Here is a 24049-nt window from a genome sequence, read left to right on the forward strand (position 1 = left end):
TTTCAAAACTGCCTGTTTAGTCTTGGTTTTCTCTCAATCCAACCCAACAAATTAGTGAACAGAACTGCAATAAAAATGCTAGGCTGGATGAAGAATGGTTAAAGACTGAGGCAAGGCAAGGCCAGGAGGCTTAAAGAACACAGAAAATGAAGCAGACGGTTTTATCTAATAAGTGATGAGCTGACATCAGAGGAGAATTATGCATAGCTTTTCTAACTAATCCCAGTTTAGGTCAATCCAGGCCAGGAAATCATACCATTCTGACTTTGCCTCTATTTCATACCATTGTGATATGATCATAGGAGCTATACATTCACAATTCCCAAAGGATATCAGAAGAAGCTCTGCTTGTTTATTACCTGTCAGAAGCAGGACTGAGACAAATTCCATGGAGTTTTTTTAGGGGGGGAGGGGGGTCCTTTCACAACTCCTATTATGAACAAATCCAGTATCGCTGATCCACACAAAATAAAAACATATATTTGCACAATACACACTGCAGTGGGATTTAGTTAGCTCATGGCTGCAAGGTAAGCTCCTGAAACAATAATACATTTCCTACATTCCACATCTAAAAATAGCAATCAGCACAAAATTTGCAGCCATGCTTCGACTCCCAAATTATTAAATATAAAATTAACTTAAAAAAATAAAGATGTGTTTATCACATGCTTACCTTGCATTTCCTGATGACTGCAATTCTTAGTTGTATAGATTTTGTTTTCTTGCTTGCTTTTGTGGTCTGTGTTTTGGCATGTTTGGTTTGCATTCTTTTCAACAAATAGTCTTCAGTGTTTTTACAGCAGTGATTTACTACAGAAACTATAGCTCTTGAACTTCTTTTCTTGGAGGATGGATAAAATAAAACAAACTGAAAATAATACTACAATGAATGGTAAAATGATGAAATAAGGTCTACAGCACAAAGAACAGCGTGAAAAGGAAGACAAGTTTAAATATTGTTGTGTAAGAAAGGGATGAAAATAATACAAGGATGAGAATAAGTAAAATGATAGGCTGGAACATCTGGGAAGGTAAATACAAAGACAAGATAATGCTGCATTAATAGTTAACTTGGCATTTCAAGAAAAAAAAAATTAGCTGTTTGGGCCTGGTCCTGTGAAGGCTTGGTATGTCAAATCCGATTGGCATCAACTTCTCAAAAGAAGCAATGGCATTACTGCTTTTGTTTTAAAAGAAACAAATAATCTGAAGGAATTACTACTTCACACACCATACAATTAAACATACAGGATTTGTTGCTAGAAGATGTGGTGCTGACCACTTGCTTATTTAAAGGATTTCACAAATTGCTAAATGATAAATCTGTCAAGGCCTATTTACTGTGATAGCTAAATACAACCATCACTTTCAAAAGCTCTTGGTGTGTGTGGAGTGGTGGTATCTCAGTGAAGGCTACCCATACAATTTTCAACAGTTAGTCCCATAAGCTAAGGCTAGATACCTGAATGGTTATCTTTCACAGGATTTTCTATCAGCAGGATGTCAAGAGGTGGCCTAGAAAATATCGATGAACCATTCACACGTTTCATGTATCTTCATCTCAGTGAAGTCCTACATAAGCATATCACTTTTTCTAGAGTTGTGATTATTTAAACATTTTGGATGCCCATATCCCTAAGCTAACTCTATAAATGAGGCTGTACTTCAGGTATTTCTTTGCATGCAGTAATTTGATTTCTGGCATGTTACTTGCTTTAGTTTTCTTGTACAACCTCTGGGTAGCAATCGCTGGTTTAACAGAGATCATATTCTGAATTTAACCAGTGCTGAAGGAGCAATGTGGGCCCTGCCCCCGAATCAATAAGACCTTAGGTCAAACCTTCCCCTTATTATTTATTTATGTATTTCCCTAACATGTTTTTATAGCTGTTTCTTTTCCATTGAACAGCAGTGTTTTACTTCTGTAGTTCTAAAGCCTCTTATTAGGATGAGGTTGCAAATTACAATCCGAAAGACTTCAAAATAAGCCATAAAAATAAGAGACATGCACTTTATGTTATCTAATGATTTAAAGAATATATGTCCATGCCATATCTTGAGCTGAAACTTTTTACCTATATGGCTTATTAAGTAAAAATCTACCTGACTCACTGACAATGGTTCATCTGTACTTCGATCATCCGAGGACTTTGGAACTTCTAGTCTGTCAATGAAGGCCTGGAGTTCTTTTCTAAACGCCTTCATCTGGGCATTTATCCGATAAAGAAGTTCGTGTTCCCGTATCCTGCTGCCATCATCTTCGTCATCAATAAGTCCAAATAGATCCCCATTTGCAACATAAATTCTTGCCTCTGTTATAATGGTGCTCGTGTCTGAAATCAGGCGGTCTATTGTCTTGCCCAGGCGTTCTGCTTCACAGCGGATGTCCTTCATTTGCTGCCGGTCTGTGAAGCTTTTCTGCCACCCTGACGGCGTTGGGTAGAAGGACCTAGTGGGGGTCAGGCAACGAATGTTGCGGACCTCCTCCGAGTCACTTTCTCCACCAACAGGCCCTTCTCTTTTGCGATGTGGCGGACGGGAATCATCATCACTTTCTTTTTTCCCTGCATCGCTTTCAGCATCACTGTCTCTGGGACTGCCCCGGATTCCAAGGTGAGAGGCTAGATCATAGCGCTGCATGTTTGACATCAGGACTCTGTTCTCGTACTGAAGTTGCATGACTTTACCACTTAGTTCGTTGATCTGCATACGGGCAGCTTTCAGTTCCTCCTGCAGGGCTTCTGTCTTGGCACTGTCGTGGTGCCTTGAACTGTCATGCGCTCCAGATTTGTATTTGTATTTGTTCAGCTCGGCCGTGATGCGCTTGTTTTGTTCTTCCACATCAGCCAGGTTCCTTCTTAACAGTTCAGTTTCATCCTCAACCAGTTGCAGATGCTGTCGCAACTCTGAGAGGGATTCACTCTGTTCTCTCATGAGAGGGTTGGCTGATCCTGAGAAATCATCTCCTCTTAAGTCGTCAAGCTCCGCTTTCAGCCCTCGGTTTTCCACTTCCAGTTCTACTATTTTTCTTCCCAGAATATTGGCTTCTTCCTCTACTAACCTAAGACGCAACTTGAGTTCTGCTTCTCTTGTAGTAGGTGGTCCTCCAGCTTCCCCTTTTGGTAATGGACTATCTAGATCACCGTAAAATGATCTATATTTTTGCAAGTCATGTTCAAATCTGTCCTTTTCCTTGTCTATTTTGGCTAGTTTCTTCCTCATCAGAGCAGCCTCTTCTTTGACAAACTGCAACTGGCATTTCAGATCTTCATTGTCCTCCTTATAAAATGAAAGAAATATTTAAACATGTATAAATATGTTTATAAGATGTAACTGGGAACACCATCCGGCAATGCGCAAAGAATGTCAAAGTGTAGGATCTCAGTCCCAGTGAACTCAGTGGAAGTTTCTCCATTAATCTCAATGGAAGCAAGCGCCTTTCTGGTACAGATTTCAAATTCTACACATCATACAGCTTATCTATCACCTTCGAGGTCCTATTGGTGTCAATTGTGAGCCCACCTTAAAGTGAATAACTTATCATAATCTGAAATTTGTTTTACTACGGAGAATCCATTGTAAATTGATTTGATCATAAAGTGAACCCATTGTAAAGTAGGGGTCTACTGTAAATCAATAAATAGTTCCCTGTCCCAAAAGGCCTCATAATCTAAAAAGATATAGCAGAAGCACCAGCAAACAGCTAATGAAAAAGATGCTATGCTGGGGTGAACAGGAACAATTGCTCTTCCCCTGCTATGTATGAGAGGAGCACTACTTTTTAAAGTGCCTCTTGCCCAGTTTGTGGACATTTACTGTGTGTCCTCAATCAATCAAATGCCTGCTCAAAAGCATGCAGTAATAGTCAATGAAGAATGACAAGTAAGGGCCGTTGCTTTCACTGAGGACCATTTTATGCAGAGGTAAACCTGAAGTTGTCATCAATATTTAAAATTACTTGCCTCTTCCGTCTGAAAGAGAGATATCCAAGTTGACTTACAATCAGTTAAAATAATATCAATAATCACAATAAACAATAACAAAGAAAAACAGGAAAAGCACCCCCCCAAAAAAAAATCAAGCAAAAACAGCCCCATTGGTGATCATCTACGTTCTTAGCAATAGAGAGCCCACATTAGCAATAGAGATCATCTACATTCTTAGCAATACACGTGTCTTCAGCTGCCACCAAAATGCTGGCAGAAAGGGGTTCATCTGATCTCCAAAGGCAGAGATTTCCACATACGAGATACCTCCACAGGGAAATCTGTTGCTGATGGAACACACAACAGGGTACACACTCAAGTATACACTCTATGGAGACATGCAGCCAATTACAACTCTCCAAAAGTACAGGTGTGCGCCCATTAGCGACCTACCGGCTTACGCTGGGATCACATATGCAATGACCATGCGCAGTCGTGGTTGGCAGGGGTGCACACCCCAACCTTCCAAAAGTGAGGGAAGCTCTGCTCCCCTCACCTCCAGAGGGTTGTCTGAGCCTCCCAGAGGCAGTGCACCTCTGAGTACTGCCTCTGCAAGGCTCAGACTGAGGGAAATCGGCCCTCTTGCATGATTTCCGGCTTCCTCCATGTAACCGGAAGTCATGCGCTGCCTCTGGAAGGCTCAGACAACCCTCTGGAAGGGAAGGCAGCAGGGCATCCCCTTCCCTGCGGAGGGTTCAGACTGCGTTGAGCGCTGCTGATACAGGAATCGCGGTCCCGATCCCCATTGTTAATTGGCGCATGACTGTATAGGCATGTGTGCGTGTGTGTAGAACATATCTACCATGTGGTATACAATTAAATGTTTTAGATATATACCTAAAACATGTTATGTATGAAGTGGCTTTCCTTTTTACCAATGGACTAGCCGAGTGGCTGACCAAGAAACTCAAGTCCTTCCTATTCATCCTTGCATTTGCAGGAGAAAGGACATTAAAGTGATACAAGCTTAATTTGTTTCATTCTCTCAAGATAATAGAGCTTGTATTTTTATAATTGAGGGAAACATTCAAGAGCAGTTCAGACTTGACATTTAAGCCTACCTCCGTGGGTGTCTGCTGTGACTTCTTTTCTGCTTTCTGCAAGTCTTTGCTGCCTCTTCTTTTCATAGACTGCTATAAAAAATGAACAGCAGAGTAAATTGTTCACTGCCATCCCTCAAAGCACATGATATTTCAACTCTTAAATGTATTTATTTAGTTATTTGTAGCACTGCAGTTCAGAGATGTTTCTTTACCATACAACCATCTGGATAATATTATATAATTCATGTAAAATAATAGTTAGAAATACAATATCATGAATATTAAAATAATGCATAAATGCAGCAAAAAAATCCTTCCCTTGTCATTTCTACAGGAAAAACCTGCTCCATCAATACAACCCTGCCTAGACACTGAAGTCCTCTGGTGGCTTCTACCATTAAAAGTGATGTGGGTAGCAACCCAAGAGATGGCATTTTCACTTGAGGCTTCCAGTTTATGGAATGCTTTCTCCAGGGGCACCCACCTTGATTTCTTTTGAGGGAAAGGCAAAGACCATTAACTTTCTTACACCTTTAGCATCTTTCATCATCCGAGTAGAGCATGCTGCAATTTGGCCATTTTCATCAGCATTTTATTGATGTTTTTATTTTAATGCAATGATTTTTTCATTTTTTTTTTTTGTAATTTCATTTCAAAGAAAAAAAAACACAGTAGAAGAGAGAGGAAAAGAAAAAACAAACATTAAAGATACCTAAAAAGTATTAAAATATGTAAAAAAAAAAATACAAAAAAATACTTCTAATAGTGAGCACGGAAGAAGTCAAATGTTCTAATTACTTACAGCTTTATATCTTAATAATCTAAATTTCCAACCAAATACACGTTATATCCCCAACAGCCCCTCCTAGCTACTCATTATAAGTATTCCATTTTAGATTATTAAGTTAATATTCTCTGTTCCTTACAATCTAATCTTCAAACACACAACTCATTATTCTCTCTCTCACACAGGAAGTCAATAATTGATTTCCAGTTCTTCATAAAATTTTCTGTTGATTTCTGTTTAAGTTGTAAGTTTGTCCATTCCTGCGAAGTCCATAATATCATTCACCATTCTTCTATCGATCCTCTGTCGAATGTCTGTAGTTTTCCAATATTGTGCATAAAGTATTCTAGCCGCACTTATATATAAAAATAAGATTTCAGATCTTTTTTCCACATATTTATCTATCATACCCAGCAAAAAGACTTCAGGTTCCATGTGCACATTTGTTCTTAAATATTGATTTCAATGTTAAACTGCAAGTAACCCTGGCAATATTTATATTGAAGAACTAAATATCAATTCAATAACAGGCAGCCTAATTCTACTGAAACCCCATGTGGCAATGCAGTGGTGCTGGCATGGCCTGTGGCACCCTACAGGGGAGTTTCAGCTGCTGGATAGTTCCTTGGGGTAAGGAGGCATTTATCCCTGGCCCTGAGGTATGCCACAGCAGCCACTATAAGTCAGCTCAGACCTGCACCAACAATATAGTGTTGACTCGTGCAGGTGAGTCAGACCTAGAAAGGGGGCTTGGATTTGGCCCATTCCCTGCCCCCACCTTCACATTCTGCCCTGCGTGGGCTCTACTCAAACAATCATTCGAAGTATCATATTATCAGAAAACCACTTCCACAAGGGGGTAGTGGATTATGGCCAGGATCCAACCTCACCCCTGAAAAGAAACTGCTAGCTGGTTCTATGGTCATAGCCAAGCAATTAGAGGACTAGATAGTTTCCTACAGGACTCAGATTTGGCAAGTTGTTGATCCCTAAATAGAACTCTCTGTTTACGTTAGAGATTTTGATGCAACATAGTAACTCCAGATATACAGACCTGACAGCCCAATCCTGAGCTGTCCAGAGCACAGGGCTGCCACGGTGCCAAAAATGGTTGCCTTGGCATCCTGAGCACAACCGGGCAGCCGCTGCCGGCTCCTCAGGGGAAGGGGATGTTCGTACCCTTCTCCTGGGTAGGGAAAGTAGCCCCACTGTAGGGCTACTCAATTCTGCGGCAGCTCTAGAGCTGCCACAGAATCAAAGAGTTCCTAGTTGGGCCAGGCAGCCCGACACAGAGCTCAGGATCCAGTGAAGCTGAGCTCCACCTGTCCTGCCCTTGCCCCTGGCACGCCTCCTCCCCGCCCTCCCCCCACCTCCCCCATCCCAGAATGCTTCCTCGCCACCTTTCCCCATGCCCCAACCTACCTCTCCACCCGCGCTGGGCTATCTCTGGCGCTGGGATGGCACTAAGTCCCGCAAATGTGCCTTACAGTACATTTGCAACAGTGTGCACAGGCAGTAAGCCAGCGTGCAGAGCTCAGGATTGGGCTCTAAGCTATTTAGGCCTAAAATAAAACTAAAAATTTAGCAAGAACCAGTGTAGACTATGCATACAGACAATATCTCACAGTAAGTCATGTCCACCAACTTCCAAATACTTTTCAAAGGATAGCATGAACTAGAGTTCAGTGGAGGTTGAAAGAGTGATTGGCCAGCTCTGATTTTAAAAGACAAGGATGAAACCAAGTTGGTATGAGTAGAGGTGGGAGAAAATGGTTTTATTTTTTCATGAATTTTGGTGTTTTCCAAAAGAGAAGTGCAGAAAGCGGTGTTATGCGTTTTTATTCAAAATGTACATGATAATTATACATTATAATCACTTTAAATGCGACAAGCAGCAGTTAGGAGGCTCGAATCAGTGGGTAGAGCTCTAGTGTGCATTTTTCATGCATCAAAAAATTCTGTTTGCCCTGAAACTCTTATCTATGTTTGTGGCACTGTATCTGGTTTCCTAATCTGGAAGTACTGGCAATGACATTATTGCCAGTTACTTCCAGTGGTACATCTAATAGGTGGACCGTGCAAAGTGGTACAGCAGGGGACAAACATTGAGAAACACTGTACCAGGTAGGTTATATTGGTAGTATAATGTCAGCAGAGGCAGCCACAACCATTACCCATGCACCCTTTATTAAATAATAAATAAAAACAAAATAAAATGGGCTTATTTTTGCAGATTTTGGGGTATTTTTGTTTTTCAAAAATGGGAAGTGTATAAAGCATTATTATGTATTTTTATTTCATTATCTCCATTTTCTCCCACCTCTAGGTTTGAGAAACTCCTGGCCATTACCTCATGTTGAACTCAAGGCACCGCAAAGTTTCTGCAAACATTCTTAGCTTGCAAACCAGTATTACCTAAGGAGGCTGCATCTGTTACCAAAATAAGTTACCCGTCTTCTTACAAGCGTTGAACTTATGTTAGCCAAAGAGAAGAGGTTAATATCATATAATTTAATAATAATCTCAAAAATGAGACCATTTGATTGAACAGGCCACACATTCTTCTACCATGGACTAATTTGCAAGAATGTTCTAGATATGAAGCATTCCACTTCACTACATGGGAAAGGTAGACCAGGTGACCTTTGGATATTGACAGGTCCAACAGGCTAAACTGAGAAATGCCATGTTTATGCTTTCCCACTGTGCCCAATAGCCTTCAGAGAGTTGGAGGCCAATGCTCTATGAAAAACATTTCATGACTAGTTAATATCATATCTTGCCTGATGGGCAGATTTGCAAACAGCAAAAGATTTTTATTCTTCCTTTGAATTTCAAAAAGAAGCTAACAGCAGTCTTGTGCTAATATTTCAACAGCAATAGCTAGTATATGCCATGTTTCATTTTTTAAAAATCGAATGAACAAGGTGCGACTTGATCTCAATATCATTATCAGATCATATTGCCACTGGGAACACAAAGCAACAAGAGTAGTCAATTCACAATCCAATGTCATCAAACTACAGTGCTTGAATTGAAGCATGTTTAGATCTGGTTCATACATTGTCACACTGACAATGTTCTGGAGCAGAAGTTAGTCTTTTACTCTGATATGAATGACAACTGCCCACATAGCTGCATATACTGAAAGTAATGGGGCTAGACCCACTTTCTAGTTGATGGCTCAGTCAAGACATGCCTGAACTCAACGACGAGCCCAATCCTATCCAACTTTCCAGCACCGGTGCAACCTCAATGCAGCCCAGAGGTAAGAGAACAAATGTTCCCAAACCTTGAGGAGGCCTCTGTGATTGCCTCCCCATCACAGGAAGTAGTGCATACCCCATTGGCACAGCAGCACCTGCGCTGGAAAATTGGACAGGATTGGGCCTTAAGTATCTCTCGCCTCATGGAGCACAAATGGTGGTCTCAGTACTGGATGACTCGCCTCCTGACAGTGCAATGCTGAATGCTACCTCTTGCCAGTCCCCTGACCCACCCACTTTCCAATGATGTAGCATAGGGTACAGGCTGCATCTGACGGCTGATCACAGCATACCACCCCTAGTACTAAAGCCCCTGCCAGAGAGACTACATGAGAAGATGCATGGCATGATCACTGATCTCTCAAAGAGTAACTTTGGTGGTGGGAAGTATGGTCAAAGGGCATGGCACATAAAAGGAACACTTTGCACAAACAACCTCTTTTCCGTCACATCAACAGCAAGATATTTTGTTAAATCTTGTGTTCTCAGAATTCTTATTACATATATTCTGCCCCAGGAGGACTCCATCCACAAATACCCAGTTGGAACATCTGCCTCACCCAACAGGGGAAGGACAATACATGCCACATGCCAGCTCAGCAAGGAAGGAAAACTTATGCTGCAATGTATTGATGCTGCATCACGTCTCATGTCTCAAGTCGCTCATTCTGACTCTCCAGGATTATCAAATGTGTCTCCAACTGAGAAACGGTATTGCCTAACCATCCCTTCCTTCTGCAACAGCTAAGAGTTGGGAATGTCTGCTACCTTTTGGTAGAACCCCTTACGTTTTTCAGGACTGCAGCACTGCCACCAGGGGTTGAGCAGTGGTTTGCTGCAGAGTTCCACTACAGCCCCACCCCCAGAGAAGGAAAGGCCACCATCAAAGCCATTATTATAACACCCCCTATGGGGCACAACTGCACGCACACTCTAGTGGCATCTCTTTCCCTCAGAAACACTGAGTATGAATCTCAAGACAGAGAACAGGTGTCATGATGTTGTTGTCTATTCCTTTTTACTCTCTGTGTGTTTCTCCTTGATCCCTTGAGCCAAAGGCAGCTGTCCCACAAATGAGGACATCATTTGTGTTCAGTGGGACTTACTCCCAGATAAGTATGTATAAAATTGCAGCCTAAAGGTCCAGTCCTAAACTCACCCAGCATGGCACTGAGCTCTAGTGGCAGGTACTATAAGTGTGTCATAAAGTATGTTTACAGCACCCAGCAAGTAAGGAGTGCTGGCGCTGGGCCCACACCAGTGAGGCATCAGGCCCAGCGCTGGCAGGAAGAGGACGCGACACCATCACGGGTGAGTGCAACCACTGGGCAGCAGTGCAACCTCTGGGGGGGCAGGGGGAAGGGTGGGTGGGGGAGGAAGCAGGATGGGAAGGGGATGGGATCAGCAGAGCTCTGCTCCACTGGATCCTGAAGTCTGTGCTGGCAAAATAGCTAGCGCAGACTTGAGAAACCCCATTGCGGGGCTCAGGGTTTTTCCAGGTGAAGGGGAAAAAAGTGCTCTCCCCTGAGGAGACCTCTGGCTGCTTCCCAGAGCCCGCTGGATACAGCAGTAGCTGCTTTGGCACTGCTGCTCCAGCGGGCACTGGAAAGCTGAGGATTAGGCTGCCAATGGAGCAAACATTTTGACATGATTGTCTTGAAATTGTTCTGGCAGAAGGTGTAATGTCATTGTTACAATCACTCCACTAAACTATATCATCATTAATCCAAACTGCTGGTATCTATTCAAATTGTCAAATTTGGAATACCCTATGCTTCTGGTAATTAGGTTTCCAGGACAGTCACTATCAATTATGCTTTAAACTTATATAAATCTCTCCTTATTATAAATGACTAGGGGCTCAATTCTATCCAACTTTCCAGCACTGGTGCAGCTGCAATGCTGTTCCAAGGTATGGGAACAAATGTTCCCATACTTTGAGGGAGCCTCTGTGTCTGCCCCACCACCACAGACGCCACTGCACACCCCTTGGGCACGGCCGCACCAGCCCTGGAAAACTGGATAGGTTTGGGCCCTAGAACAGTAGCTAGTGCACATCAAATATCTCCTAAGAAGATGGTTAGTCATCTGGGACCTAAACAAGGAAGTTATTGGAGACAGAGTTCCAATACTCCAAGTATTTACTCCAAGTATTTGGATATGGACAAATATGGACAAATATGATGAAAAAAATTCAGTCATTCTGACTAAAAAATCTCTCAAATTAAAATTACTCCCTACAGTGGAATCTGAATAGTTGTGGGATGCAGCTATATGGAGAATGTAATGTCTGACCTCCCACCTCCACAGACATAGCTACCGCCTCCTGAAGCCAATTCATGTAGGAGGGCAGGTGAAAAATGTGCTCCTTGCACTCCTGCAAACTGCCACTGAGGAAGCAGGAGTCGTATCTGCAGGGGTGCTTGGTCTACCATTACATCCTCCATAGTCCCTGAGGTTTCTTGGATTGCTTAGGCATGGAGAAACTCATTAAACCTAATTTCAATATGTTAATAAAAGGCTTTTAAACTCATCATCGGAACCTACCCTAAATATTTCTAAAGGGCACAAGTTTGATGCTTCAAATAGCTCTATTAGCAGTTCTTCAGCATCAGCAACAGCCAGCTAAAAGGGCCCAGTCCTAAAGGGCCGTAGGGCCAGTGCTCCGCTCCAGCTCTGGATGTTGTAAATTTGCCATACAGCCCATGGAATAGGGATTGCCAGTCCAGTGCCAGGTGGAGGAAACCGGACAGATGCCTGGAGCAAAGCAAGAGTGCCGGGTGGCAGTGCAGGCTTTTGGGCAGGGGAGGGCATTCCTGGGTGGGGGGAGGGGAGGAACTGACCGGGAGGGAGTGGGACTGGCTGGATCCTATCCTCCATGTTGGGCTAAGAAGTCTGACATATAAGTTTTTTAAGTCTGCAACAGCAAAATAGTTGGTGCAAACTTGAGAAGCCCCCATTGTGGGGCCTCGGGTTTTTGGAGGAAAAATCCATTATGGGGTACAAGCCATGATGTGTATGCGCAACCTCCTGATTTTAGGAATGGGTTAAGTCAGAATGCCAGATGTAGGGGAGAGCACCAGGATGAGGTCTCTTGTTATCTGGTGTGCTCCCTGGGGCATTTGGTGGGCCGCTGTGAGATACAGGAAGCTGGACTAGATGGGCCTATGGCCTGATCCAGTGGGGCTGTTCTTATGTTCTTATGTTCCTCAGGATAAATGAATGAACATTTGTACGAAATAAGTGAAGGGGGGGAAGGTTGCTTAATGTTCTCCATACTCGCTGCTTTTTCATTCCAGATCAGCCTCCTAGCTGCCTTTCCATATTTGGAATCCACAGGTGAAACATGCTCAGAACCCTGGTATGTCTGTCTTTGTGGAAGGCAAGGGGAGCGGAAGCAGTTTGTGGAGTGGAGAAGCAACTGTCAGAAATGTTTAAGTACCCTGCCATCATCTGCTCTAATTTCATTCTCCAAAAACTACTTTAAAAAATAGTGCTGGGGACCTGTTAAACATATCTGAGCATAATTAGTAGTTGTGCAAGATATCCATTGCATTCATACAAGATATCTATTGCATTTGTGACCCACCTACAGAGCCACTCCCTCCTCACTAAAGCTTCCAGATACATTGGCAAGTGTTGCAGAACTAATGGGGTCAGAACCCCTTTGCACACTATCCCATTTGCACCACTCCTCACGCAAAACACGGAAAAGATAACAATTCTTGGCTGCTTTCAAAATTTTTATTACTAACAGCTGCACAAGCTGAAATAACAGAGAAACTATTCATAGTTAGGAGCTTCCAGCAGTCATGGCCCCATTTCTGGGGATACACATCTGGACGCTACATTGTATCTAGCGTAAAACACGCATACTGGAGCCTGCTTGAATAATTACTACAATTACAGTGGTACAGCTTTACCACATTCTTATCCCAGTCCTGATCAGAAAGGAAGAAAGGAACAACATCAGATCAACTACTCTGTTTTTATATTGGGTGCCCTTTGGGGAGAAAGGCGGAATACAAATCAAATAAATAAATAAATAGCCCAGAAATTTCCTTTAATGCTCTAGGGCAGGGGTGCTCAAACTTTCAACTTTAGGGATGCTGGACCTTTAACAAGTGTATAGAAGAGAGAATTTCAGCAGGTGCAGCTTGTCATCTGTGGGATGACAAGTTGCACCTGCTGCAATTCTCTCTTCTATACACTTGTTAAAGGTCCAGCATCCCTAAAGTTGAAAGTTTGAGCACCCCTGCTCTAGGGCACAGGTGGGCAGACTTTCAACTTTAGGGATCCAGGACCTTTAACAATTGTGTAGGAGAGAGAATTTCAGCAGGTGCACCTGCTGGCTGAAGGGGCGCTCTGGACTGTGCCCCAAAACAAACAGATGAAAACATCTACAGTGTTTCCCTGTAGCGGGCGGGCGGGGGGCTGCCCGCCCGCAACGGAGCCCCAGCCCTCCCCGCAGCCCCGGAGATGGCCTTCGGCTGAGGAGCCTCCGTCCTGCTCGCCCCCCCAGGATGCGGGCAGCGCTCTGCGAGGGAGGAGGAGACTCCTACGCGGCGGCACCCCGTGAGCCCGGCAGGGGGGCCCCCCCGAGGAGGCGGCGCTGCTGCTGAGGCCGGTAAGCCGGGCGGGGGGCATCGGCCCCCTCCTCCCCTCGCTGCCGCCTCCGTCCCCCTCCCGCCCAGCATCCGCAGGCGCCTCGCTCCCTTCCCAGCCCCCAGCTGCATCTCGCTCTCCTCGGGCGCCGGGCGCTGCGAGGCTGCGGCCGGCGGGAGGGCGAGCGCCGCCAGAGGACAGGTAAAGGGAGCCCGGGAGGAGGCGCGGCGCAGGGCAGGGAGGGCGGTCCTGGCCCCCCGGGGTGGCTGCGGTTGCAGTCCTGGCCGCTACTCCTTACCTGGGAGTAGCCCCATTGACTCGGATGGGGCTTGCTTCTGAGTAGATCTGCCTCTGAGACTGTGGTACTTACCCGGGAGTAAGCCCCATTGACTAGCATGGGACTTACTTCTGAGGAGACACCATAGGGTTGGGCTCTGAGGTTGCAATTCTGTCCACATTTACACAGGAGTAAGCCCCACTGACTCTAATGGGACTTACTTCTGAGCAGACATGCATAAGGTTGACCCCAACACATCTAATTCTGTTATGGCAAATGCTATTATTGTAAAAAAAAAACTCTGGTAGATCTCCAGGCCTTGCTGAGTTTCCAAGTAGCTCTTGAACCAAAAAAGTCTGAGCACCCCTGACCTAAAAGATCTTCTTGGACTGTGGCCTTTGATTCTGAGTTCTCCAAAACTTTATGGGAGTGTGGCTCGTAGCTTTGTTCAGCCCTTGTTCTTCTGAAAACTTGATAGATTCAATCAAAACTTCCTTCAAGAATTAGTACTTGAATGGCCCAATCCTATCAGGACCAGCCAGCAATTGAATGCATGTTCCACTGCCAGCTACTGCTGAAAAAGCACTGTAAAGTTCTTTCCACCAGTGTACTAAGTAATGTACTGCCGGGATATTGGTGGGAAGGCCAGAGCCTTCCCCTGAGTGTTGCTGGCTCTCCTGCCACCCGCTGTAGCGGGAGGGGATGGGGAGCACAAAACAGGGTGGGGAAGGGTGAAACTGGGTGGGGTGGGGAGGCTGCAGGAAGGGGTTGATGGTGCGTGCGCGATCCTATCCCCCTTTCTGGCAGTCTCCGTCCCCTTCCTCTCCTGCAGTTCCCTTCACCTCAAGAGGCCCAAAGGCATGGGGGGCACCCCCTGTATCTGTGGTTTCGCGTATCCGGGGTGGTGGCGGTTCCAAAATGGAACCCCTGCAGATACAGGGGCATGCCTATACTTGGTAAAAAATGAATAAGAATATGGACAATCAAAGATTTAAATAGGTGGATCCTGGGAAATTTTTCATGCCTGTGCTCACATTTGTACCTTTTTCCCACCAAAGTAGCATATTTTATAACTCTCATGTTTTAACTTTTTACTCTGTGATTCATCAACACCGCTTCCAGCTATTTAGTATACTGATTACTATGACAATAATAAAAAATCTGAAAACAATTCCCATCAATTGTCATAAGAAAATAATGACAACTAACCTCTTTCATCTTTTCAAGTTCATTCTGAAGAGCCTGCTTAGCAATCTCTACTTCTATCAGCTGCTGCCTCAACTTTTCATTTTCATCTTCTGTAGTGGTACGTTTTTCTTCCACATTTTCCAGCTCATGGTGCAGTCTGACAGAAACATCCTTTGCCACCTAAATGGAAAAGTGTTTAATACATTCAGACCAAACCTGCATGATGGCAACAATGATCACGTACTGACAGCATAATCCTACACATGTCTATTCAGAAGCAAGTCCCATTGTGTTCAATGGGGCATATTCCCAGGAAAATAAGTGTAAGATTTCAATCTAAGACCTTGTAATTTTAGAGATCTGTTATTTGCCATCAAAATGTGACTTTGTGTTAAGTGTTCTAAAGCTAGAGTTGCATTCTATCTGATTATGCTTTAAACCAAATTCATATAATGTCAAATAAATTTTTTCCCCATTGATGTAAAAACTGGAAGAATAATTAGGGCCTGAATGTGAGTGGGCACATCACCCCTTCCTGGTGACTCCATGACAGTGTGAACTTCACTGGTCACTGGTGCCACCCACTAATTATGTAACTGGGAACCCAATCTTGTTCTTTTACCCACCCCTCACCATCACAATGACGCCAAACAGGCGAATAATGCATCCATGTTGGGGGGGGCGGGGCGGCGGAGACTACAGCAGGGAAAGTGGACTGTAAAATCTCTTACTCCCACATAAGCCTCTCCACCTGCAATGGGTCTCCTTGGACCTGTGCTGGCAAGTTTGCCAACACAAGTCTGACTACAATCCAGCGGAAAGTTCAGTTTGAACCTTAAACCTGATATGCATTTTCTTTCCACTGGAGGTGGAATACTTCCTTGCTATTAGTGTGTTATAATTAGGACTGTATGTTTTCATTTGTTAATTAATCAAATCAAGCTTTCGCAAATTTATCATAGGCATTAATTTTAATTGGTGAGAACAGATTTTCACTGGCAGATCTGAGAAAGGCCCACATTTATTTTTTGCAACTATTTTGTTTCTGGTATGCCACAAGAAAATACTTTAAAAAGCCTTTCTTTCTAGCAATGAGTGATAGTTTTGGCAACGTACAACCATTCCTCACATTTAGATGCTTGGACAAAATCCACATTTATTTAAATTTAATCGGTGAATTTGTTAAAGGCAAATAATTACCCAACATGCATTCTGGTCCACAGAAGTAAATGTGCATACCACAGCAATCCAAAATTTCTTAATCCACGGGCAGCCTTAATTGTTATTCTCAGAGTTTTTATAAGTACTGTTAGAGCCTGATCATATGCATGTTTTCTCAAAACAAAGTTTTATTTTTAGTAGAGTTTACTTTCAAGTAAGTGGGTATAGCACTGTAGTGTTAGAGCCCAATCCTATACAATTTTCCAGCACCAGTGCAGCCGTAATGCAGCCCCAAGGTAAGGGAACAAATGTTCCCATACTTTAAGGGGGCCTCTGTGACTGCTGCTCCACCACAAGATGCAGTGCATGCCCCATTTGCACAGCTGCACCGGCACTGGAAAACTGGATAGAATTGGGCACTTAGGGTCCAATCTTATTCAACTTTCCAGTGCCAGTGTAGCTGCAATGCAGCCCTGAGGTAAGGGAACAAACAGTCCCTTACCTTGAAGAACACTCCATAACAACCTCCATGCTGCAAGATGCAGTGTGCACCCCATTGGTACAGTTGTACTGACATGGCACTGGAAAGTTGAATAGGATTGGGCTCTCAATGAAGTTTAGTCTAATTACAACTCCTCAGTGGAAAAATGATTTGCTGGAAGCAACCCAGACACTTCTTATTTGTCAGAAAGTAGCCGCAGTGAGCCGCAACTCACTCACTCCTTATAGAGAATTAAATTGTCTCTGAGGTATTGATACAACAAGTTAAAAATTATTTAACAATATGACAGTATCACTACAATATCTCTTACACACACGTAGACCCAAAGCATGCTGGCCCAAACCTGATTTAAAGAAATTGCAAGAAAACAGACAAAATTGTGCTAAAGACTAACAGCTCAATGTGTACTCTAGTGTACTAGAGCTAGCAGGGCAGGCTTGCGCAGTGTCACAAATGTTCCATGAGGTATGTTGCTGCAGCACAGGTGATCATGGTGCAGGTAGGAAGGCCTACATCTGATAGAGATTTCAGAGGGTTAACTTATCTTCTCTGGTTTAAGAAAAATAACTGAAATTCGAGCCAAGAGAATGACTGTTGTTCCCCTCAAAAACAGGATAAGAGGGTCATTATGTCAAAGTGACCTAAAGAGATCATGATTGGCAGAACATCTAGATCATAACTTTCCCAAAAGGAAAATTCCAGGATCGTGTATAACCCTTGGTGTGGGCCAGGAACATTTTCAAATGCAGGGCAGAATGACCTCCTAATTAGAGCTGGGACCATACACCAAACCTGTCATAATATGCCCAATAAGGAGGTGGAAATGACATACAGTGTCACATGGGTAACTTGTTTCTCTCACTTTATTTAATGTGATTTTCTGGGTGCGGTTCTTTGAGAAACAAGAACAGAAATGAAGAGTGAACACTTGTATCCAAACTGAATCAATTGGCTTGTGTGTAACTTACTATTTTAGAAATAAAGCCTCCAAACCCTTTTAAAAGGTCTGTGACTGTTTGGCATTGCATCAGTGAAAAGAATCTGAAAATCTTTCTAACACATCGGCCGGCCAGCAGCTGTAGAAGACCAGCATGCGCCAGAGCAGGTAAACTCTGCATGGGCTGGCAAAGGGGCAGGGAGGGGCGAACAAGGGTGGGGAGAGGGTGTAATGGGCAGAAGGGCAAATTGGGCCCAGGAGGGGAGGCTGAATCTGCAAGACTGACTCCTGGCATATCCTCTCCTCCCTACTGGGCCTGATTTCCCAACACAAGGTTGCTAGGATGTCCGCCAGCTATTTTGCTGGCATAATTCCAAGCAGCACCATTGCGGCTGCTGGGGCTTAGCACAGGGCAAGAGGACAACTGTCCACTTACCTAGGGGAGACCTCCAGCAGCCTGTTTCCCTGTGCTGGATGCAGTGAAGGTCTTTCTGATGCTGCTGCATCACAGCACTGGAAGTTAGGATTTAGTTGTCAGGCTGCTTTCCTCCTGCATTTTGATTTGTTAGCCAAATTTGAATATTTTTTCACATTGAAACATTCAGTAATATGTCATTCAGCTTCTCCTATAGTATGGAACACAAATTCAAAATTTGGCCTAAGAGGTAAGCAACACTGTAAGCCCCTGTTAGGAGGTCAGAAAGGGTTAAATATCTGTGATCAGAAAGGACTAAATAGTTGAATGAAAACCATCCAAAAACTTGTTTTTACAGTCATGATCTCTCTATGCCACCAAATTCTGACTTCCTTAACCACAGCACAAATCAGGCCTCAACCAACTTTTGCTTTTCTGAAAACATCACACTATTTAGTCCTTCAAAGATCAGGAAACAGGGTGCTTTTATAACCTAAGAACACAAGAACAGCCCCACTGGATCAGGCCATAAGTTCATCTAGTCCAGCTTCTTGTATCTCACAGTGGTCCACTAGATGCCTCAGGGAGCACACAAGGGAACAAGAGATCTGCATTCTGGTGCCCTCCCTTGCACCTGACATTCTGCATCTGGCAACCTAAAATTTCCTCCCCCCCCCCCCCATATATTTGCCAATTTCCAGTACTACCTCCCTTTTGTTCCTTCCTTCCAGTCCTACCTTCAGGTCCTGCTCCAAGCTGCGCAGAAGTTCTCCATCAATCTCCCCAGTTTGAGCATAGCGAAGCCTCTTCCGTTCAGCCTTACGAAGGCGATACTGAAGAATCCTACAATTTTTGTTTGCCCTTTCCAATTCATGGCGCATTTCCTGAAGCTGGCAGGCATCCTCTTCAAAGAAGCTGTCCCTCATCTCATCCATTTCAGTCCTCAGTTCATCTATCTCATTCTGGCATCCATTCAGAAGGAACAGGCGGAAAAGGAATCATACCATATTATATTAATTCACATAAATAGACCATAGGAAAGTGAGGCATTCTTTTTAGGTATACTTAACAATATTTCATGTCTGCCTTCTGCATTTTTCTCAAGTACCCACATGTATTTTTCATGATCAATGTTTTCATTGGTTTCAGTTATTTATTTGCACACTACTTTGAGCCTTGTTTTGGAAAAGTGATATATAAATGCTCTTATTAATATATACCAGCAGATAAGCAATGATAAAGCTGTAGGTGTATGGCAGTTATCTAGTGTGGGCAGTAGTATGGGTTTTTCTCATCACTTGCAAATGATAAGGCAGACCAGCCTTACATGGGAACAGAGTCAGTATACTGGGCCTTCCTCTTCTCATCACCAGACAGTCAAAACCAGTCAAATTTTAACATGAAACGCCTGAATATTTTACCACTCCCTGTAGTGTAAGTTTTGGGGTGCATTTAAGCAAATATGGAACACAATCCCCTCCCTGAAAGGTAGGACAAACTGGAGATAAAAAACACTATGATTTGAAAATAATAACTGTTACACTTTTACATTAAGCATTCCCCATATATGGTGAGAACAAGATGGAAGGAGGGAGGGAGAGATGCAACCGAACAGGGCTGTTTCATCTGTAGGAGAAGGAAACAGGCCCTTGCATTTCTACTGCACTGTTTTCTGTTACATCTGAAAGGAAAATGTGTATGTTAACACTCAGGGAGCAGCCATTCATCACTGTGAACATGCTTTTTTCCGCCATGGAAGTGGAATCCATTTGGAAAACCATCATACTGAAAATAGCTCTAATTAGTTTACTCCCACAGCTTTTCTGGACAGCCCAATTCCTCAGGTGCAAGCATTCCCACACCTGAGCAAGGGAACAACTGTAAAGGAGAACTGGAGCTGCAACTCCAGAGGTCAGAGTGGAACATGATCACTTCCCTTTTACAATATCATGACAGCATGATGCCACACATCAGCTGTTCTCACACTTTTTAGCACTGGAACCCACTTTTTAGAATGACAATCTATTGGGATCCACCAGAAGTGATGTCATTAATCTGGAAGTGATGTCATGGCCGAAATTGACATCATCAAGCAGGAAAATTTTTTGACAGTCCAAGGTTGCAATTCTATCCAAACTTACCCATGAGTAAGCCCCATTGACTAACACTGTTAAAAGCATATACACAGTAGCCTGTTAAAAGAACAGATCTGCAACATTTCCCCAAATGCATTCACATACCATGGTAGCATTAAGTCATATTAAAAATAACATATTGAAACGAATGGGGATCCACCCAAAATGGGTTTGCGACCCACCTAGTGGGTCCCGACCCACAGTTTGAGAAACACTGGGCCATACATTGCCAAGAGAACAGGACTGAGGAGTCTTAAAGCAGAACGAGGAGGAAATGATGGCCCTTCAGGCTCTGCCTTGGAATAGAAAGAGGCAGGGTCCCCACCACGACCCCTTCCAGGGGAGAGAAGAAAGGAGCTCTCCCCGTCCTGCCTGGGCCACGCCCTTCCAGCCTCCCTCCGCTTCCCTCCCGCTCACCTTGAGCGTCTCGTTCTCATCCCGCAGCTTCTCCACCTCGTCCTGCAGCTCCTGCTGCTGCCGGGGGTTGAGGCTCAGGGCGCCTTCCGGGGCTCCGCTGCGGCCACTGCCCTCCTCGGCCCCAGCCATCGGCGCCATGGGCGACGGGGTCGAGGAGGAGGGCTGGGGCTGCTCGGCCGCCGAGGCCCCGCCGTCGCCGTTGCTGTGGTTGCCGCCTTTGCTTTGCATCTGGGCCGCCGCCAGCCCCTTCTTGAGGTGGAACTGGATGAGCTCACTTTGCAGGCATCCCTCCTTCCAGTAGCCGCCGCCGCCGCCGCCGCCCCCCGCCAGGGCCCGGCCCTTGCCTGCGCCAGCAGAAGACGGAGGCGCCGGGGCCGCCTCTCCCCCGCCCTTCTGCAGAAGCCTGCCCGCCTTACCCCGGCTCCAGCTCTTGGGCGGCGGCTGGGAGAGCGCGAAGGCGCCCTCGCTCTCCACCTCCCCTCCTGCCGGCCCCGTCTGCGGCTCCGCGTCCTTGGAAGGCGCCTCGGCGGCAGCAGCGAGCCCGGGATTCGCCTTGGGCCACCCGCCTCCCGGCGGCGCGGGCTGCGCTTCAGCACCACCCGTGGCCTGGACAGCTCCCGCGCCCCTGCCCGGCGCAGCCTGCGGAGGCGGCTTGTCCCCTCCCACAGCTCCTCCTCCTCCTCCCTTAGCCCGGCTGGCTTTCTGGCCCGGGGGCTGCTGCGGCGCCTGCTGCCGGGTGGAGCTTGCTTTGGACGAAGCGACTGCGGCAGCCGCTGTCGAGCGCGCAGAGCTCGTCGCCGGGGAGGGCTGGCGCGCGGGAGAATCCCTGGGCCTGCCTGGAGAGGATGCTCGCGCCTGCTGCTGCTTGTTTCTGCTGCTGCTCCCCTCCGGATGCAGGCGAGGCGAGGCGGCGGCGGCGGCAGCAGCAGCAGCGCCTCCGACGGGTGGCTGGCTCATGGCCGCTGCTATCTCTGGGGAGTGGCGGAGCTGTCCAGGCCGCCTAGGGTCATCGTCCTCCTACTTGCGATGCCGCCGCCTTGGAGCTGGAGAAGGGAAGAGGCACACAGAGGCAGGCTTGTAAGCGAGGCCGGGCAGCAGCAGCACCATCACTACAAAGGGAGTCTGTTTGCCACAATGGGAACAATGTGCCTGGTGGAACAAAGAGGGCGGAGTTGCAAACTGCTCCAGGAAGTCCTCTATGTCCCTCCCCGAGGTACAGGCGTTACTTTGGGCCTTGCTCTGAAACACTAGCAGCAACCGCAGAGCAAAGCTTTGCAGAGTCAAAACTGTCAGCGCTGAGTCAAGATCTGATCTCATCCTCCATCACCACCTCCACACACACCACCACCAAGAATATTTGACCAGAAGTCAACTACAGTAGTTGGATAAATGCCCAACAACACTTTTCAGGCGCACAGGGCAGTCTTTCTAACTTAGAGGCCAATCCTATGCATGCCTACTCAGAAATAAGTCCAGTTTTAGTTAATGGGGCTTTCTTCCAGGTAATCGAGGATAGGATTGCAGCCTCACAAATGCGGATTTATAAATCCCAACTGCTCAAACCATCCCATCACTTCACCAGCCTTCAGCTGTCCTGCAAACCACCGACACTTCATCACTTAAACTTCAGCGCTTCTATAGGTCAGTCTGGCCAAATCCACAAAACTATTTTTAAAGGGCTTATCCAGTTTCTCCATTTCACAAAGCCATGATGTCATTCTGTGCTAGTCCCCCCCCCCCAGTTTACTCCCCTCCAAACAGCAATTATAGGGCTGGCCCATTCTGTGCCGCTGCTTCCCTGTGGAATAGCCAAGTCTCTAATGGAAGCCAAGGAAGCTGTCCTCTGGATGTGCACTTTCAAAGGAAGGGTCAGTTAGCCAGTCTTGATCAACTGATCTTGAGCGCCTCAAAATTATTTCCTTATATTGAGTTAATTATATGAACTATATGAGACCTTTGGTTTCACCTGCCGTTTCGGCCACCAAGGCCCTGCTGTTGCCATTGCTGTGGTTGCTGCCTTTGCCAACTCACCATCTCCAACTATAAAGCTTAAATATGGGGAACTGCTTTTGTTCATGTTCATCCCTTGCTAACATCTCTCTCCTACCTCCCCATTGTCAAATTTAGATTGTAGGTTATGCGGGCCTTTTTGCTTAAGAAGCTTTGTAATACTCATTCAGAGTCAATGCATGGCTGCAATCTGAAACACAATTACAAAGGAATAAACCCCATTGAACACAGAGACACGGTACTTCTGAGTCAGCATGCACAGGACTGCAAAATAATAGCAACAATAAATTCAAAAGAACGGTCTCAAAGCACAAGTTTCAAGTTTTGCACTGAAGTAGGCTTGAGGGCCTATCTACAAAAGATGCTATGAGCAATGTGGAGAAAGAAAGAAAGGAATGTGTAGTAGGCAAATACATTGAACCTCTTCGGATGCAATCCTAACCCACTTTCCTGCACCAACATCAGTGGCGTCACTAGGATTCGCGTCACCCGGTGCAGGAGGCCTGCTTGTTATCCCATGCAGTGGGCGGGGCAATGCCCCAGGTGGTGGGTGTGGTGATGTACCATCGCCCCACCCCCACTGGTTTTTTTGCTGTATCTTTTGTTAGGACACAGATATTTCAATGTAGTTTGTTTCATTGCATTCTGCATGAAATTATGCATTGATTGATATGTAACATGATGGTATTATTCCTCCAAATTCTGATTTTAGTGATTTTGAAAACTTGTAGTCTCACACACACACACACACACACACACCGTGTCAACTTACTAACACCTTATTGCAGCAGTTCTCAAACTTTTAGCACTTGGACCCACTTTTTAGAATGACAATCTGTCCAGGATCCATTGGAAGTGATGTCATGGCCAGAAGTGACATCATCAAGCAAATTAAAATAAAAAATTATAAATAATTAAATTAAAATAAAAGAAATAATTAAATAAGAAGGAGCCAGTGCTGTTCCACCAAGTGAATCTACTCTGAAGTAAGTCCCATAGTGGTCAATGGGGCTTACTCTGTAGTCTGCCTGCAATAACAACCCCCAAAAAGAATAAGTGAGATTTCTAGCCCTCCCAGTGCCCAGTTTAAAATTCTTCTATAATACGAAGACCCACCTGGCTTTGCAAGTGCAAAATAGAAAACATGCCCCTTACCAGTTGAAGCCTCTTTTTTTGTCCTTTTTAGGGGGAGGGGAGGCTGCCTTCTAGAGCATTTCTTGTGCTCCAGTTCCATCAGATCTGGACCCTTCTGGTGGCCTCACATTCCCCTTTGCCTGGCCTGGCCTGCCCTGACCAAAAGGCAAGGCATGTCTGTCT

At 45.1% G+C, this 24049-nt stretch overlaps 1 protein-coding gene across 1 annotated transcript; it reads right to left on the reverse strand.

Moving 5' to 3' along the window:
- Nucleotides 1-915: 915 nt before the first annotated feature.
- MTCL3 (MTCL family member 3) lies at nt 916-21679 on the reverse strand. Its single transcript, XM_066611180.1, has 6 exons — nt 20723-21679; nt 18908-19132; nt 15177-15335; nt 5051-5122; nt 2107-3282; nt 916-1026 (listed from the first exon to the last, which is right to left on the reverse strand). The coding sequence occupies exons 1-6, from the start codon at nt 21677-21679 to the stop codon at nt 916-918; spliced, it is 2700 nt and encodes an 899-aa protein (XP_066467277.1).
- Nucleotides 21680-24049: the final 2370 nt, after the last annotated feature.

Source organism: Tiliqua scincoides, chromosome 1, assembly GCF_035046505.1.
Source record: "Tiliqua scincoides isolate rTilSci1 chromosome 1, rTilSci1.hap2, whole genome shotgun sequence".
Taxonomy (NCBI): domain Eukaryota; kingdom Metazoa; phylum Chordata; class Lepidosauria; order Squamata; family Scincidae; genus Tiliqua; species Tiliqua scincoides.

Bases quoted from the DNA above. Each gene is read 5' to 3' on its own strand.
- MTCL3 (XM_066611180.1), bottom strand. From the start codon at position 21,679: ATGAGCCAGCCACCCGTCGGAGGCGCTGCTGCTGCTGCCGCCGCCGCC. The intron at 15,336-18,907 runs GTAGGACTGGAA...TTTTCCATTTAG, and splicing joins GCTTGGAGCAGGACCTGAAG to GTGGCAAAGGATGTTTCTGT. The intron at 1,027-2,106 runs GTAGATTTTTAC...TTACCTTCCCAG, and splicing joins AACCATTGTCAGTGAGTCAG to ATGTTCCAGCCTATCATTTT.